Source organism: Cupressus sempervirens, chromosome 1, assembly GCF_028749045.1.
Source record: "Cupressus sempervirens isolate cs-2001-9-10 chromosome 1, ASM2874904v1, whole genome shotgun sequence".
Classification (NCBI taxonomy): Eukaryota; Viridiplantae; Streptophyta; class Pinopsida; order Cupressales; family Cupressaceae; genus Cupressus; species Cupressus sempervirens.
The window spans coordinates 758,465,359-758,483,296 of record NC_143118.1 but is presented as its reverse complement, the minus strand read 5'-3'; the positions used below and the strand labels follow the sequence as shown (position 1 = coordinate 758,483,296).

Genomic DNA, 17,938 nt, shown 5'->3' with positions numbered 1-17,938 from the left:
TTGATCACCCTCGCGAACTAGAATCACACATATAAGATCAATATTCCATGCCGATCATCGCTTCCTACCTGTCTTGGTTCCTTCTTGTGCCTTGACATCAGTGAAGACATCATCATAATTGAGTTCACTAGTAATTCTACTAGTCAATCTTCAAGCTTTGAGACAATTATGCCAACAATACCACCATTTTTTTTATTGCATTCTCACGAGAGTACAATTTAGTCTTGTCATATTGATCTTCTTCGTTCATGTGCTTTGTGTTAGGCCTATGTATCTTGGGTGGATATCTTTGTAAGAATTTGGTATAGCTCTGATACCATGTAAGAATTTTCCTAAGGCAATAATTCAACACCAAGATCAAGAAGCTCAATAGATAGCACACGAGATACAAATGATGATAAAATGAGAATGGATGTTAGATGATTAGATATCAGATAACTGGATGAATACAACATAGAAGCACCTTGTATATAAAGGCAACTGATATGACTAGGAGTCAGCAAAGAGATAAGCATACCAAGCACATGTCCACCAAGAGTGGATTATCCTCCATTATGCATAAATGTGTGCAACAATGAGAGGATAAGAATGCAAAAGTGTATCTCATAAAGAGATGTAGTAAACAACACGTGCTCAATTGGAGTGCAAACTACTGTGTTGTCTACATGACAACTCATATGAATATGCAAACTCCTAGGTGTCTACATCACAACTAATATGCTAATTCATTAACCTAAGTAAACTTAAGTAAAGTGTAAATAGTAAATACTTATCAATACCCCCCCTCAAGTGTAACTTAGGGGAATGCACTTAAGCTCACAAAAGCTAGATGAAGATGTATGATGGGTCCTGACTACTAGGCCATGTTAGGTACCCATGTACAAAATGCAAAAAGAATGAAATCTCTCATAAAGTGGAGAAAGAGAAAAAAACCTCATGGGAAAAACCCTCCCCCAAAAAAAGAGATGAAAAAACAAGATGCAATGATGATAAAGACAACGCCCCCCCCCCCCCACCATTATGACATACATTATGCATATACAATAGAGAATCCCTCCATAAGAAGGAAATAAGGAAAATGAAATTCCCCCATAGTGAATGATCTTGGAAATGATGAGGGACTGAAGAAAAAAGAGAATCCAATGCTTATAAACAACATTTCTCCCTTTAGGAAGAAGATACACCAAATACAAATGCAAGAAGGCTTCTCATTGTGGATAGGAAGATGGAAGGGGAATCCATATGAAGTATGTTGTCTCAGAAGTCTGAAGATGTGTCACCATGTCCTTGAATAATGAAGATGTCATGAACTAATCAAGATCAAGTCTAATAGAAGATGATGACAAACAAGGAACCAATGACAACTGCTTTGTATAGGAATGTGGATCAAACTCCAAAGACCAAGATGCCTCCTCAAGAAAAGTAGGAAGAGAAACAAAGAAGCCCCCCCCTCAATGTAGAATCTGCACCCATGAAATATGCTCCTAGATCAATGTAGAAGTTGCACCATGAAAACTGAATGATATTTATCCCTTGAGAAAGAAATGGTGGCATGGGTGTACAAAAGAATCCTCCCCAATCAATAGGAAGAACTCTTAGAATGTAATTTGTCTCAAGAAACTGCATAGGAAACTGCAACACATGAGTATGATCAACCATGCAATTTGACATCTCAAGTGAAGTTTGAGATTCATGTAAAACAATGTCCAAAGACTCAAATGTCTTCTTTGAAGTGAAAAGGACCTCTTGCAAATGTTGTAAGAAAGTATCCACAATCATGTCAAACTCGAAAGAAAGATCAGGTGGAGAATCATGAGGGTTAGAGTATTCCCTCGCAACAATTGAAAAAGGATCACCCTCAATAAAGAGAAGATGTATATCATCAATAATGTCTCTCATATCCTCAATGTAGGACTCCACAAACAAACTTGCAATATCTATCAAGAAGTCATCCCAAGGAACTAAGTTTGGAAGACGATGAATATCTTGTTGCACTGAATCATGTGAATCCACGACTATGTGAATACAAGCATCATCAAGAGCAATAATAGATGCAATATCAATAGGAGAATTAGTAGCTACAACTGGAGGTAAAATATCTTTTGGGAATGGAGAAACATGTGGATCTCCATTCATCTCCCAAAGATAGATCCAAAAATCATAAAAATTAGTTGACTTCATGTCATCAAGTGAATGCATAACCTCCATATCCATATGTAGAAAGAGTGCACGACAAATGATTGTAACACTGTTACCATTGTATGAAAGTCCTTTCACATATGGCAATGCATTATGCTCACTAAGATAAGTGAGAACTAATTCACTCCACTGCTTATAGTTTTATGCTGTTAAGGTAATTAAATCTTCCTCGTCCATGATGTACTAATCAATGCAACGCCCTCCCCCCCCCCCCCCCCCCAAAAAAAAAAAAAAAAAAGATTTTTGGTAGTTTATACTAAGTGTGTGTACAATTGCCACTTGTCAAAATGAACCAAAGTGGACTTCTGATTTGATGGTTACAACAACAAATATGAAGCTATATATGACTCAACAAGATAAGACACAAGACCTCTCAAGGATCTACTTAATTACAAGTGCCAAAATAGGCCAAAAAATGACCAAATGCTGAAAGTACTATATGTCTACTCAAAATTACTCCAAACTGATACCAGATCTGGACAGTACACAAAAAATTATGTACTTTCAAAAAAAAATAGCATTTGAATATGTGTCTAGAAGCCTTTGAAGTTGTAAAAATTGGGATTGGCAATTTTTAGAAAAATTCAAGCACAGAGATCACAGACAACCTACACCCAAGTGTAGATCATGAAATTCTACCCCAAAACAAAAAAAAAAATTGCTTTGAAAAAGGAGTCTATATGAGGGAGATATTGTCGTTTGAAAATCACCTCTGTAATTATTTTTCCTAAATCGCCACTGTCGCACCTTGAAAAATCAAATGACTCTAGATTTCACCTCAGATGTCCAATTTTGATGAAACAAAAGTCAAATTGGGGGTTTTTTGACCTTCTGAATGTGATACCAATATCTAATTTGCACCAACAAGCTCCAATCTTGCAAAAAAAAATCTCTCCAATGGTTGTGCAATGAAACTCCTATGGCTCTGATACCATGTAAGAATTTGGTATAGCTTTGATACCACGTAAGAATTTACCTAAGGCAATAATTCAACACCAAGATTAAGAAGCTTAGTAGATAGCACAAGAGAGACAAATGATGATCAAATGAGAATGGATATCAGATGATTGGATGAATACAACATAGAAGTGTCTTGTATATAAAGGTAACTACTACGACTAGGAGTCAACAAAGAGATAAGCATACCAACTAAACACATGTCCACCAAGAGTGGATTATCCTCCATTGTGCATAAATGTATGTGCAACAATGAGAGGATAAGAATGCAAAGGTGTACCTCATAAAGAGACATAGTAGACAACATGTGCTCAACTGGAATGCAAACTACTGTGTTGTCTACATGACAAATCATGAATATGAAAACTCCTAAGTGTCTACATCACAACTAATATGCTAATGCATTAACCTAAGTAAACTCAAGTAAAGTGTAAATAGTAAATACTTATCCACAATCTTCATAGCCAAAACTCTCTCTTTCTCTCTCTTCGTACACACACACACACACCTCTCATCCCTCACCACTCCCCCCATCTCTCCCTTCCCCCCCCCTCCCTATATGTATCTTAATCTCTCATTCTCTATCACTATCTTCTTTCATTTCTCTCCTCCCCCTCTCTTCACATTTCTATCTCTATGTCACTCTATAACAGTACCATGCATAACTCTCTTTCTCTCTCATCTCCCTCTTCCTCGTCATTTATTGATTTTTCCCCTCTCTCTCTCTCTCTCTCTCTCTCTCTCTCTCTCTCTCTCTCTCTCTCTCTCTCTCTCTCTCTCTCTCTCTCTCTCTCTCTCTCTCTCCCTCTCTCTCTCTCTCTCTCTCCATTAATTTCTATACATCCATTAATCTCCATCTACCTCTATCTACATCTCTCCCTCTATCTCTTTCTATATCTCCCCCTCTTCCCTCTTTCACTATCCTCATCTCTACCTCTATCTTCCTCTACCTCCTCTATTTCTAGATACATCTCCCTCTCTTTATCCATTTATCCTTTTACTTCTCTTCCTATATCCTTGTCCATATCCATCTCCTTACATTTATCCTTCCATCTCTTCCTCAATTTATATCTCATTATTTATCCAAATCTCTCTCCACTCTTGTTTCTCTCCATTTGTCTACCTCTCTCTCTCTATACATCATTTCTTACATGTATCTTTTTCTCTATCTCCACCTCTATTTTCCTCTCCATCTATGTACACTAGTTCTTTCTCCTCACCCCTCTCTCACACACTCTTCCCCTTCTATCCCTCCGTCTGATCTTTACACAAGCTTTTGGTAACGAAGCTTGGTTATCCTAATGATTTGGAGGTTTTGGATCTTTGCAAGTGGACACATAGTTGATAGTTGATTTGAAGTGAACAATTCTCCATTGAGATCTTTGTTAAATAATTTCATTTACTGAATGTCCCACCAATGCACCCCATCTACATTGCACAAATATATTAAAAAATTAGACTAGATTTTTTTGTAATTATGTTTCTACACCTCTTCAACATCTGCATTGTGAACTAAGGTGTGATTGCTGGGTCTACACACACACACACACACACACACACACACACACACACACACACACACATGTATATATGTGTATATGCACGCATGCACGCACGTGCACACACACACACACACACACTCGCACACACATCCGCTTCACCCCTTCTTAATTTCCTTCTCTTTTCCATTACATGCCCAACAAGCTACGCAACTTTCTATATCTCCCCCTCTTCCCTCTTCCACCATCCTCATCTCTACCTCTATCTTCCTCTACCTCCTCTATTTCTATACACATCTCCCTCTCTTTATCCTTTTATTCTTTTACTTCTCTTCCTATATCCTTGTCCATATCCACATCCTTACATTTATCCTTCCATCTCTTCCTCAATTTATATCTCATTATTTATCCAAATCTCTCTCTTCTCTTGTTTCTCTCCATTTGTCTACCTCGCTCTCTATACATCATTTCTTAAATGTATATTTTTCTCTATCTCCACCTCTATTTTCTTCTCCATCTATGTACACTAGTTCTTTCTCCTTACCCCTCTCTCACACAATCTTCCCCTTCTATCCCTCCATTTGATCTTTGCACAAGCTTTTAGTAATGAAGCTTGGTTATCCTAATGATTTGGAGGTTTTGGATCTTTGCAAGTGTATACATAGCTGATTTGAAGTGAAAATTTCTTCATTAAGATCTTTGTTACACAAATAATTTCATTTGTTGAATGTCCCACTAATGCACCCCATCTACATTGCTAAAATATACCTAAAAAGTAGACTAGACTTTTCTCTAATTATGTTTCCACACCTATTCAACATCTGTATTGCAAACTAAGGTGTGATTGCTAGGTTTACACACACACACACACACGTATATGTATATATGTGTATATATATACCTATATATACACACCCACACCCACACCCACACCCACACCCACACCCACACACACATATACACACACCCACACCCACACTCCTCCACACACACATGCATATACACACACACATATATTTACACACACACACACACACACACACACACACACACACACACACACACACACACACACACAGACACAGACACAGACACAAACACACACATCAACCCTTCTTAATTTCCTTCTCTTTTCCATTACGTGCCTAACAAGCTACTCAACTTACTAATTCATAAGCCCCACTTTAATATTGTGTTTTCCTTTCCTCTAGCACATCAAAAATATTCAACACATTAGAAAAAATATACGAAGAAAGTAGAGTAAAAAGCTAACATATTAAAAACTTTTGGACATTTGATTTTCTCGAATTAATTTACAATAAAATTATAAGAAAATTTCCACCCTCTCTCTCTCTCACACACACACCCACACCCACACCCACATCCACTGTTGGAAATATATATGATAGGCTAATTTACTAAGAGGGGATGGGTGAATCAATAACTAATAAAACTTAATCCTTAATTACCAATTAATCCTTCATGTGTATTCTGATCTAATTGCATGCATGAATAATTGAAAGCATTAAAACATTCACAACACTTTTGACACACAATATGGTGACCTAGAAACTTTCTAAATAGAAAGTAAAACTAGGGTGGGGATGATACCCACAAGCTTTAGTACTGCAGTATAAAGTTGGCATTTTAAGGCTTACAATGATCACTTTTGATGATCTGCCTTGTTAGGAGCAATAATGACTGCTAGGTCCACCTTGCAAAAGGATTTACAAACATACGCTGAAGTATGTACTCGGTAAAGAGATTTACAAAAGACTCTTAAGTCTACCTTGTGAAAGGATTTAACTGATCCACTTGTTAGGATGAAACAGTGACTAATCTCTGATCTGCAAATTGGTTTGCTGAACGAGATTCCTTTGAGTGTAATGATCACCTTCCTGTGATAGATAAATCTTTGCTGCTCCTTATATTGCTATAGCCTTGTATTTTGCCCTTCTGCTCTTCTCTACTTGTTACATTACTTTCATTCTATATTTTGGATGTGATACAATACATTACATATATACCAATCCAATTTACAAATAAAAAAAGTTAGCTACAATACAAGTTTACACAAAATACACAAAGTCGACCCAACTGTAGGAACTCAGGTTCTGAAGACTAGCTCATTGAGGTTCTGATACTTGACATCCACAGTCAATGCTCGACATCATCATGCATTTGGTAGATGTAGAAGCTCAGTCTATACTGATCACTTCCAAGTAGTCTGAACTCGGTCTGTACTGGTGACTCGATGAATACTGTGAAACTTGGCAAATGCTATCACTACAAGCTTGGTATAAATTGAATCACTTGGTTAACATCGAGTGGCTTGGTCAACACTGGATTCACATTGCTGTAACTATGAGCTCGGTAAGCACTGCACAAGTCGGTAAGCCTTATGAAGCTTGGTTTACATCGCTGATCATTATCATGGTAGAAACTGCTTGACATAAACTGAATACTATCCCTTGAATTTGGTAGCAGCTGTAGAACTCGGTAGAGTTTGAAATGCTTGGTTAACTCTGTTAACTGTACAATATGCTTGGTAGATACTTACAATCTGAATAAGTGTGTGTCACTAATAACAAACCTAACTGTAATGTCAACAAACCCACACACCCCCCCCCCCCCCCCCCCCCCCCCCCCCCATGCACACACACAATATCTTCATATTTAATCTTCAATCTCTCATTCTATTTAGGTCTCATTATCTATCCATTGATCTTTATTACTACATCTCTCTCCATCTGTCTACCTCTCCCAATATAACATTTCTTATCTCTATCTTTATCTTTCCATCTCTCCCTCTTCTCCTTCTTTATACATTGATCTATTCCATATCCCTCCCTCCCTCCACAATCTCTTTTTATGTCTTTCTCTCCTCTCAATATCCATCTCCACCTCCTCCTTCCTCTTGATCTCTATCCAATGATTCTACTTCTTACTAATCTCTCTCACTCCTCCTCTTATCCCTCCATCTTTCTCTCCCTTTGGCTCTTGCTTTTTCTCCTTATTGAAAACATAATACGAGCTTTTTGGTAATAAAACTTGGTTACCTTAATAATAGAAAGATTTTGGATTCTTACAAGTAGATGCACAATTGATTTAATGAAATGATTATTTCTCTCTAGATCATTGTTGCACAAATAACATCATTAATCATATGACCCACCAATGCACCTCACTAACATGACATAAAATATATGCCAAAAAAAACATACTAATTGTTTTTCCTAATTAAACTTCTACATATATACAATATTAAATTGATCCATCTTTAGAAAAAAAAAATGTTGTTTCCCTCTACACTCATCCACATCACCCCCTTCTTGATTTCCTTCTCTCTTCCGTTACATGCCCCACAAACTACCCAACTTTTGTCATTCATGAGGCCCACTCTACTACTTCGTTTTCGTTTCCTCCAGCTCATTAGAAATGGTCGCGTTTGAAAAGTAGAATAACAAGAGGAAGCAATTAAAAAAACCATCATATTATTATTTAAAAATTCCTGACAATTATTTTTGTCCAATTAATCAATAAACAATTCGCGTCCAATGAATCAATAAAAAATTCGCATCATTCTTCCCCAATTTTTTTCCCCTTCCAGAGGAGGAAAGAATCCAGACTCCCACAACACAACCATGGCAAGCCGTCGCTCAGATTGAGCGGTTTCGAAAATCCCATAACTCCTTAACTGAAAACCACTTGAAAAAGCCCTAGAATGGGCTCGGCAGGAGCACCAGCAGGTGGTTTCGACATGCAGAAATTCTTCAAGCCAGGCAGCCCTTCAAATGCCGCGATGCCGTCCCCTTCAGCTCCATACCCACCAGCTCAGTACCCTCCTTATTCCGCCGCCTCATTTTCCTTCCCAGCTCAACAACAGCAGCAGCCTCAAATGCAACAGCAGCAGCAGTATCTCCACCATTATAACCCTAACCCTAGCCCGCCGAATCCTCGCCCTTATACCGGCTTACAAAACCAATCTGGTTTTCCACAGCCCTCTATACCGCCTCTGCCCTCCCCCATCGCAAGCCCTCCTTTGGACGGTGCGCGCTTAATGGCCCTTCTGACCGCTCACAATTCCGACAATAACAATGCAAACAATAGTAATTTGCCTTTGCCTTTGCCATTGCCGTTGCCTTTTCCGTCAAATCTTGAGTTGCCGCCGGCCGCCCTTAGCGCTACCCACGGTCACATGACCGCTAGCTCTGTTGCTCCCCCGGCGCTGGCGCCCGCCATTCCTACGGCTCCGCCACAGCCCCCACCTAGCAGGCTGCCCAGTGGTAAGCTTCCGCGCGGCAGGCATTTGGTGGGAGAGCACGTGGTTTATGATATTGATTATCACCTGCCCGGAGAGGCCCAGCCGCAGCTCGAGGTTTCGCCCATTACGAACTATAGTTCCGATCCACTTCTCGTAGTCGGACGGCAAATTGCAGTCAACCAAACCTACATTTGCTATGGATTACGAGCAGGGACCATCAGGATTCTTAATATCAATACTGCACTGCGAGCGTTGCTTCGCGGCCACACCCAGGTACTCCTGATTTTTTCTGATTACTTAGTTTTATTTGTGAGTTAATTATTACACTCTCAATGACATTTACTACGAGCTTAGAAACAAGCTACTAGAACTTTGGTTTACAGCAACACTTTAGTAATATTGACCGAAAATTCTTTCGTATTTATTGTGTTCTACCACCCAGTCGCCATGACTTCAAGCGGAAAATAATGTAGACTTTTGTAAGAAGTTTTATATCCAAATCCATGAAAATTGCATGTGTATAGTGAAATATTAAGTGATTCACAATATTCAAATTTAGGTCTTGCTCAATTTGGATGACTTCAAGTGGTAAATATTAGAGGCTTTTATAGGAGATTACAGGTACAAATCCTTGCAAGACAATTTAAATGAGTAGCCTACCTTATCCAGTTTTAGGAATTACTCAAATGTATAGAGCTCAAGAGATGATTAACTGGGGTTTTTGTTGAAGTTGCTAGTTTAAATCTCTGTGGAAGTTGCATTGCATAAATGCGTAATATGTCACTTTTCACATACAATTTATGGTCTAAGTAGTCTGACTTGCACAGTGAACTGTGTTTAATTCCCGGAAACACATGTTTATGTGTAATATTGAGTAATATGCCCCGTCCAACATTGGAACTTATGTTCCATTAAAGACAATTAGTAATATTGAGTAATATACCACATCCAATTTTGGAACTGAATTTAATCTGTTGTGATGATCTTAACTGCTAATCATTGGAGCTGCAATAAAAAATTCTAGGATTATCATCGAACCCACTGAAAAGTATGTTGGTATGTAATATTGAGTAATCTACCACTACCAATTCTTTGCGCTGCCAACGTAACCTATCCTACACAAAAGTCCTCAGTCAATTTGACACACTTCACATGTAATAGTTTAAGGATTTTGAAGTTATGCCTTCAATATTGATTTTTGTTTTCTTGATTTGATTACAAAAAATGTGACCCATGCCTTTACGCACATTTCCTTATTTACTTAATGTCAACATTGCGGAGAAGTGTGCTTTGTCACCAGAGGTAGGAAATTTTGCTTTATAGTTTTTCTTTATATGTAACTTTGGCATAAGGGAGTCATGCCTATGCCACAGGAAGGGATTACATAATCCAAACACATCACATTCAAAAGAGATGCTACATATTCAAAATTTTGGATCTACCCATCGAATCCCTTAACTGTTTAAAACAGCGCTATCCAAGTCCATGTGTCAGCATTAGAATAGGTGGAAAAAAGCATACTATAATCATTTGACAAAACCAGAATGACTTAGACTTCTTACTTCTCATCCTTCTTGTTTCATTGTTGTGTGACCACCACAACACTAGTTCCCTCCTTTCCTGTGGCATGGGAAGAGACCATCAAATCCTTCAGTAACCCAATACTTATAGCAACTTGGCCTCTTTTTGCATGTTTGTTCTTGTCCAATCCCCAACCAGAAGGGGTAGGAATGGACTATTGAATTTGTAGTATAGCCTTGACCAGCATCCACCCTTTGGTTTAAGCTCCCTCAGAGCATTAACATATTTAAAAACTGGGATATGCCTACTCTCCATTTCGGCCGTAGAAAAGCTTCTGCTTTCCTTACACCTTGTCGGTGTCCTCCAACACCATCAGCCATGTCATGAACAGAAAGACCTAGTCAAAATTTGTTTTTGTATTTATAGGCCAAGCCAATGTATTCTTCTTCCATTATCATCTTGATGGCCTGCAATTCCATCTCAAAATGGCTCTGAAAAATATTCTTCGGGTGCCCATATGCAATTCACCTGATGAAAGCAACTCATTATTCCCTAACTTTTAGATTGAAAGTGGCCTTCATGTTTACGAATACCCTCTGCTCTCAACAATTCAATAGATAATGCCTTCCATTACTTCCCATGTAGGTGGGTGCATGGAGTTCTACTTGTATCAGCTTTAGTGGCATTTAAAGATTTTGTTTCTTTATCCTCTATGATGTGCGATGTGGTCCAATTTCTGCCAGATGTATCCCACTATCATTTGTCTTTTCTGTTGTTTAATTTGCAATTTCCTTCTCTACACACGAGAAATTAAAAAAATTCAATTTTTTTCAGTAGACTCCAGTGGAAGTAGTAATTTATTTTATCTTCCAGTTAGATGGATTTCAATGAATTGTGTTCACGATAATCAGAAAGTCTTCTTTCAGGTGGATTTTCTTGAAATTGAAATAAAAGGCTCTCAGTGCAAACTAGACTGCTGTAAGACCCAAACCCGTACAGCAGTAGTCTGGAGTAGTTTAACTGAATGTGTAAAATAAGTGTGATGACTTGGTTTTGTCCCAACTTTAACTTTTTGCAGTTTGGCAGAGATCACAAAGATAACACATAGAAATACTTTAAGAGGAACTCAGCTATTATAGAGGACTCTAAACTGCCTTAAGCCAAAGATTTGATTTCTTCAAGTTTCCAATCCAAAACAAGTTTGCAATATCAATTAACTTAGGAATGCCTCACACAACGATTCCTAGCATGAACAATAAGCTGGAAATGTAGATATCAATTAAAAGACACAACAGATAATACTGACACCTGCTATAGCCGTGGACGCTTGACTGTAACCCACCCGCAATGTGGAAGACTGTGTGGCTAGCTGCTACTGCTACTGCCGTGTGCCTGGTACCCTGATGCTGCCGTGGGTGGTATGACTGCTCACCAGTCTGAACTCAGATTACCGTCCAGTGTGCTCCCAACCTTGCTGGTTACCAGTGCCTCCAGTCACTTCCGCAACACTCGATATGTGTAAGTCGTAAATTCGGGCTACCCTCACACTGTAATTTCAACGTCTTGGCTCCTTCCTGCTGCCAGGTAGAACTCCCGGTACCATTCACCACCTTCTTGCTAACTGAACCTGGATGTATCTAGAGGTCATGGGATGGTATGGTCCACCATCTAACTTCCGTCATATGTATTGTCTGATATCTTAACCTGGGGACCCTAGTAACCCTAGTAAAATAACAGCAGTCTTCTCCTAAGGTATATACGTAGGATACTTACTTCTGAGTGCCGATTCTTAGCTATGCTAGAGGCTGCCAATCTCTGTACTTGATTCTGAACAAAAATCTCCAACGAGTTGCTGGGGCTACGTCCAGCTCCTCCACTCTCTCAAGGGGTTTCATCCATTAAGTGTGCCGAGTCACATTCAAGCAACCATTTGTCATTTTTCAATAATATTATATTCATGCTCTAAATCCCAATGTAGCTCCTTGTTTTTATAACCTCGATGTGAGGGAAGATGCAAATAACTAAGCAATGTGGGATAAAGCCAATTTTGTCTTTTAGTCACTTAAGTTACTTTTGTCATGAAGTGACTTTAAATGATAAAGTAACTTTATAAATCAACTTACAAAATAAAGTGACTTAACTTTAGGAAGTTCCCACTTAATATTTCCCCAACGAAATCAAATAGACTCCTGTGACTGGCTGGCATCCTCAAAATAAATGTTGTTAGCTTGTTCGGATGGAAAGATAGACCAATAAAGCACCATAAGGTATAGTGCGGAGAAGGGGACATTACAGTCCTCCCTTCTTGGGATTGTTTGCCCTCAAGCAATCCCAATGCCGGATGCTGCAGAATCGATTCGCCCTCCCAAGTGGCATCTTCATATGGCAAGTTCTTCCAGCGAACTAGATACTCCCTGATGGACTTGTTACGCAGCTTCCTTTCTTCGATCTCAATCACCTCTGTTGGGACCAATTCCCTTCCACATCAAGTGGTGGCAATCCAATGGAGGGTACTACATGCTGACCAACCGCTTTCTTGAGGCAAGAAACGTGGAAAACGTTATGAATTCTGCTGTCATCTGGTAAGTCCAACTCATAAGCAACCTCCCCAACCCTTCGTGTAATGCGATAGGAACCATAAAATCTAAGCTGAAGTTTTTCAAACCCACTCTTCTTTGAGGAGCTCTGCCTGTAAGGTTGGAGATGAAGTAAACCATGTCACCCAACTCAAGACTTCGCTCTGTCCGACAGTGGTCAACATACATCTTCTGCTGATTTTGAGTCTGTAGAATGTTCTCTCGAAGAGATCTGAGAATGTCCTGCTGATCCTGTATCCAATCTCCACCTAGTGGTGCCCTATTGTCCTGTAAAGCTAGATCTACGAACGACAATTGTTCACTGCCATAGAGAGCTCGAAATGGAGTCATCTAGATGGACATGTGGTAGGAGTTGTAGCAGTACTCCCCTAGATGTAACCATTTAACCAAGCTCTCTATTGTTCCAATACATAGTTCTGGAGATAACCCTCCACCCATTTGTTTACTATCTCAGTCTGCCTGTCCGTCTATGGATGGTAACTCGTGCTGGGTATTAACTATTTACCTACTAATCTGAATAGTTTCTTGTTAGAAAGTGCTGAGAAATTGCTATCTCTGTCGCTCACAATGGTTCGATGGAGACCATCTAGATGAAAAACCTCTCGAAAAAAATAACTCGGCTACCTAAGAGGTCTACCAATCTGTCGTTATAGCAAAAAAGTGGGCGAACTTAGTCAATCTGTCCACAACTACAAAAATAGAGTCTTTGCCTTACACTCTCGATAATCCTGTAATGAAGTCCGTGGAGATACTTTCCCATTTTTGTGTTGCAATAGGAAGAGGCTGTAATAATCTAGCTAGAAACTCGTGCTCTGACTTGTTTAGCTGACAAGTCCGACATACTTTGACATGCTGAAGGACATCATCCTTGAGTCCCTTCCATGAAAATCTTTCCTTGACCTCCCTATAGGTTTTGAAGAAACCTGGGTGTCTGGCTGATGGTGCATCATGAAGAGTCTCCATAATTTTTCCTTTGAGCTTAGACTCTGGTACGAGATAGATCCTATCTTTATAAAAAATCACATTATCAATTACATTGTACCTGCTGTCTTGGAGCTGCCCATCCATGATCTGACACACTTGAGTATTCTTAGAATACTCAATATGCTGAAATCTTGGAAATGGCACAACACTCTACTACTGAAGGTCTCCTAGAAAGAGCATCAACAACTATATTGTTCTTACTCTTGACATACTCGATGCCAAAATCATAGGTCTAAATCTTGCTGACCCACTTTTGTTGTCTTTCATTAAGATCCTTATGTTCTAAAAAGTATCGCAAGCTGTTGTGATCTGTCTTAATTGTAAATTTGCCCCCCACTTAGTATTGTCTAAACTTGGCTAAAGCATGCATAATGGCTAACATTTCCTTGTAATAGGCAAAGTACAATCTCTCACCGTCCTTGAGTTTCCTACTCTCATAAGCTATCAGATGCCTATCTTGCATCAAAATTGCGCCAATTCCGCTACCTGAAGCATCACACTTTAGGACAAAAGGGCGAGAGAAATCAAGAAGTGCCAAAACTGGGCATGTGCTCATCACCTTCTTGAACTTATCAAAGGTCACCTCTGCATCATCGATCCACCTGAACGCCCCTTTGTGTGTGAGATTGATGAGGGGAGTTGCTGTCTGAGAGAAGCCTCTAGCGAACCTCCTGTAATAAGAGCAAAGACCGAGGAAGCCTCTCAAATTTGATACGTTCCTCGGAGGTGGCCATTCTAGGATTGCCTGTATCTTTTCCTGGTGTACGTACCTTCACCCCATCTGCACCAATCACGTGACCAAGGTAAAGAATCTCGGTAATCCGAACTCACACTTTGACTGCTTAACAAACAATGAGTGCTTCTCCATAATACTAAGTACCTCATCTAGGGGTTGTAGATGCTCCACCCAAGTTTTGCTGAAAACCAAGATATCATCAAAAAATACTCACACGCTCTTGCGCAATTGTTTTTTAAAAATATGGTTCATACATGACTGAAATGTAGCCGGTGCATTGGTGAGCCTAAATGGCATAAACAAGAACTCATAGTGTCCATAGTGACATCAGAAATTTCTCTTATGCACATCCACCTTGCAAACCCGTATCTACTGGTTTTCAGATCTAAGGTGTATCTTCGAGAAATGCACTGCCCCATGTAGTTCATCTAGTAACTCATCAATGCGAGGAATAGGGTACCTGTTCTTGATGGTCCTCTTGTTTAGAGCACGATAATCAATACACATGCAAAGAGTACCATCCTTCTTCACCAAAACGACTAAAGAAGCAAAGGGACTGGAGCTAGGTATGATGTGTTCCATGTCTAAGAGTTCCTTAATCATCCTTTCTCTTTCCTCTTTATACTGACTGGGATGACGATAAGGTGCAGTGATGACGGGTTTGGCGCCCTCCTCTAACTCAATGATATGCTCAAACTCTCTATCTAGGGGAATGCTCAGAGGTATGTCCTCAAAAACCTTCTTGTGCTTATCAAGCACCAGCTGAATGTCAATATGAATCTGCTGCCCTGAGTCTAAAGTAGCCTTAGAGGAAATGAAATAGTGTGCTGCCCACTCCATGTCATCATGCCTCATAATAGCCTCCATCTTGTGGGTTGAAATCAACCTGGGTTCACCCTTTGGCATAGCTTTGAGGATCACCTGTCGGCCATCCTGTAAGAATTCCAGCTGCATCTTATCAAGATCAACTGTGTACCTGCCAATAGTTTGCAACCATTGTCTCCCTAACATGGCATCTAATCCGTCCAAATCAACCACATAAAAATCTGCCTCAAAGTCCTCAAAGTGAATCGGAAGTCCTGACACTTTCCCTGAGCACCTCAATCTCTCATCTCCTGCCACTCTAACCTCAAACTTGGGTATGTAATCAATCTGTAATATTCTCTTTGAAACCCAACGCAGGCTTATGAAGTTATGTGATGCCCTTGTATCTAAAAGACACACAATACACTGTCCTCTAACTACACCCTTCAAGCGAAAGGGGTGACCCGTGGGATCGTTGGAAAGGGAAGCTATGATAGGAGACTGTCCTGGAGTGGATCCCTTCTCTCTCTCTCTCTAGGTGTCTGCTCCTCACTTTCTTCCTCATCGCTGCCATCAACATCACTGCCCTTGTGCTGCTCATCCTCCTCTTGTGAGAGTACCTCGACATAATGTATTTTGCCTTTGCCAAGGCATTTGTAATTCGGTGTCCATGGCTCCCTGCAAGTGAAACATGGCTTCTTCCTCCTGAGTTCATTTTGTGTCTCAAAGTCCAACCTGGGAGGGGTAGCCTTATGCTGGTTCTTGTTCTTTTGGAACGGAGTAGACCCCTTATAGGGTTTCTTAGGTGGCTGTAGTATCAAAGAAGGTGAGTCTAGATCATGTGCGATCTTAATAGCATTATCCAAGGTGTTTGGTTTAAGGAGCTTGACCAAACCTCTATATTTGTCCTGTAAACCCTTAGTGAATAGCATTACTTTACGCTGTTCTGACATATTCGGGACCATCACTGAAATTCGTTGAAACTCATCAATGAAGTCCTCTAGAGATCCACCTTGTCGCAATTGCACCAAATCCCTGTAGTAGACCTTAATGTCTTTCCTATCAAAATGGGTGATCAATATAGAGCTGTTTTGGTTAACAGTTTGTCCTTCTATTAGATTTTATAACCTGACTCGTTGATACCCAATGCTTGGAGAGACGAGAGGATGTTTACCAACAAATGGGTCAGTGTAAGTATTTTATCATTGCCCTCTGAATTACTAGGTACAACTCCCTATGATTTGCAATGATATGCAATGAATATGTTTTTATGAGATAAGAAGTTTTGACATTATAAGCTCTTAACCTAAGAGCAGTGAAGGATAACCAAATTGTTCGTAGGCACAAACAATTCGGGCAAAATTGATTTGGACAACCTATCAAACCCAATGGAATGACTGTAATAGACTATCTTGAGATTTCTGACTCTTACTTCTATTCTAAATGTAGAATTAACTATCTAAACGCAGAAGAGGAATGAAGAGATATACACATGAGGGCAAATGGAATTACTTTAAAAATTAGCCTTGAATGAAGTGGAATCCAATTAACAACTAATAGATTCATACACATTTATCTTTTATTTCCCAATGAAACTATCTAACACGTTATGAAACCAGCAAGAGATGAAGCAGAACCATACATGAAAGGAGTAAATGGAATCACCTATACTATAAACATCAAAGTGAAATGGAATCCATCTGATTATCATAGGATCATATATAATTGTCCTTCAACTTTCAATGCAAAACTAATCTAAGAATGTGCCACAAAACATGACAAGCAAATAGGGTAAATGAAATTACAGACCAATTCACCATCAAGTTTGCAGACCTTTGTATTGTCAAATAAGGTTACATTTATAGTTTTCTGTCATCTCTCAATTCAGCAGGGCAATATTCGCAAAATAAAAAGAGGATAAAATATACAATTATCGAATCATACGAACACCTGACATCTTCTCTATTAGTGATTCTAAATCCATGGTGCTTCTGAAAACACGCGATGACTATTTAGCTTCCTGCAATCTTCATAAAATCTTGTAGAAAATCACTATTTTGTTCATCTTCTTTCGTTTCGTGTCAAAACCATGTATTTCATATTCCAACGGTCATTGCATCTTTGAACTGTGGCCTTTGATCTTAAATTAAAGATCGTGATTAAAACATTATAGCCTCCCTTTATAACTTCCTTTGCAGGTCCCTCCATATACACGTGACTTTTTCGTTGTTATGTCGCTATGATTATTTTCCATGCAACTTTACATAGTGAGATAGCGACAAACGTAGATCTTTTTTCCGATCTGATGGTGGTAATAAAACGATGTTAAGTCTCTTTGTTTCGCGACGTGGGTCTACTTTCCAATTAGGCACATTGT

At 39.3% G+C, this 17,938-nt stretch overlaps 1 protein-coding gene across 4 annotated transcripts in view; it reads left to right on the top strand.

The window, feature by feature from the left end:
- Positions 1-8,172: 8,172 nt before the first annotated feature.
- LOC149580113 (enhancer of mRNA-decapping protein 4-like) overlaps positions 8,173-17,938 on the top strand; it is a 94,445-nt gene continuing 84,679 nt past the window's right edge. For 3 of the 4 annotated variants that reach the window (XM_089789297.1, XM_089789289.1, XM_089789280.1), the window contains exon 1: positions 8,182-9,192. In XM_089789297.1, the coding sequence (XP_089645423.1) occupies positions 8,380-9,192 (813 nt within the window). In that variant the 5' untranslated portion in view covers positions 8,182-8,379. Of the gene's footprint in view, positions 9,193-17,938 lie in introns of all 4 variants that reach the window. The other variant, XM_089789272.1, reaches the window with a different exon arrangement.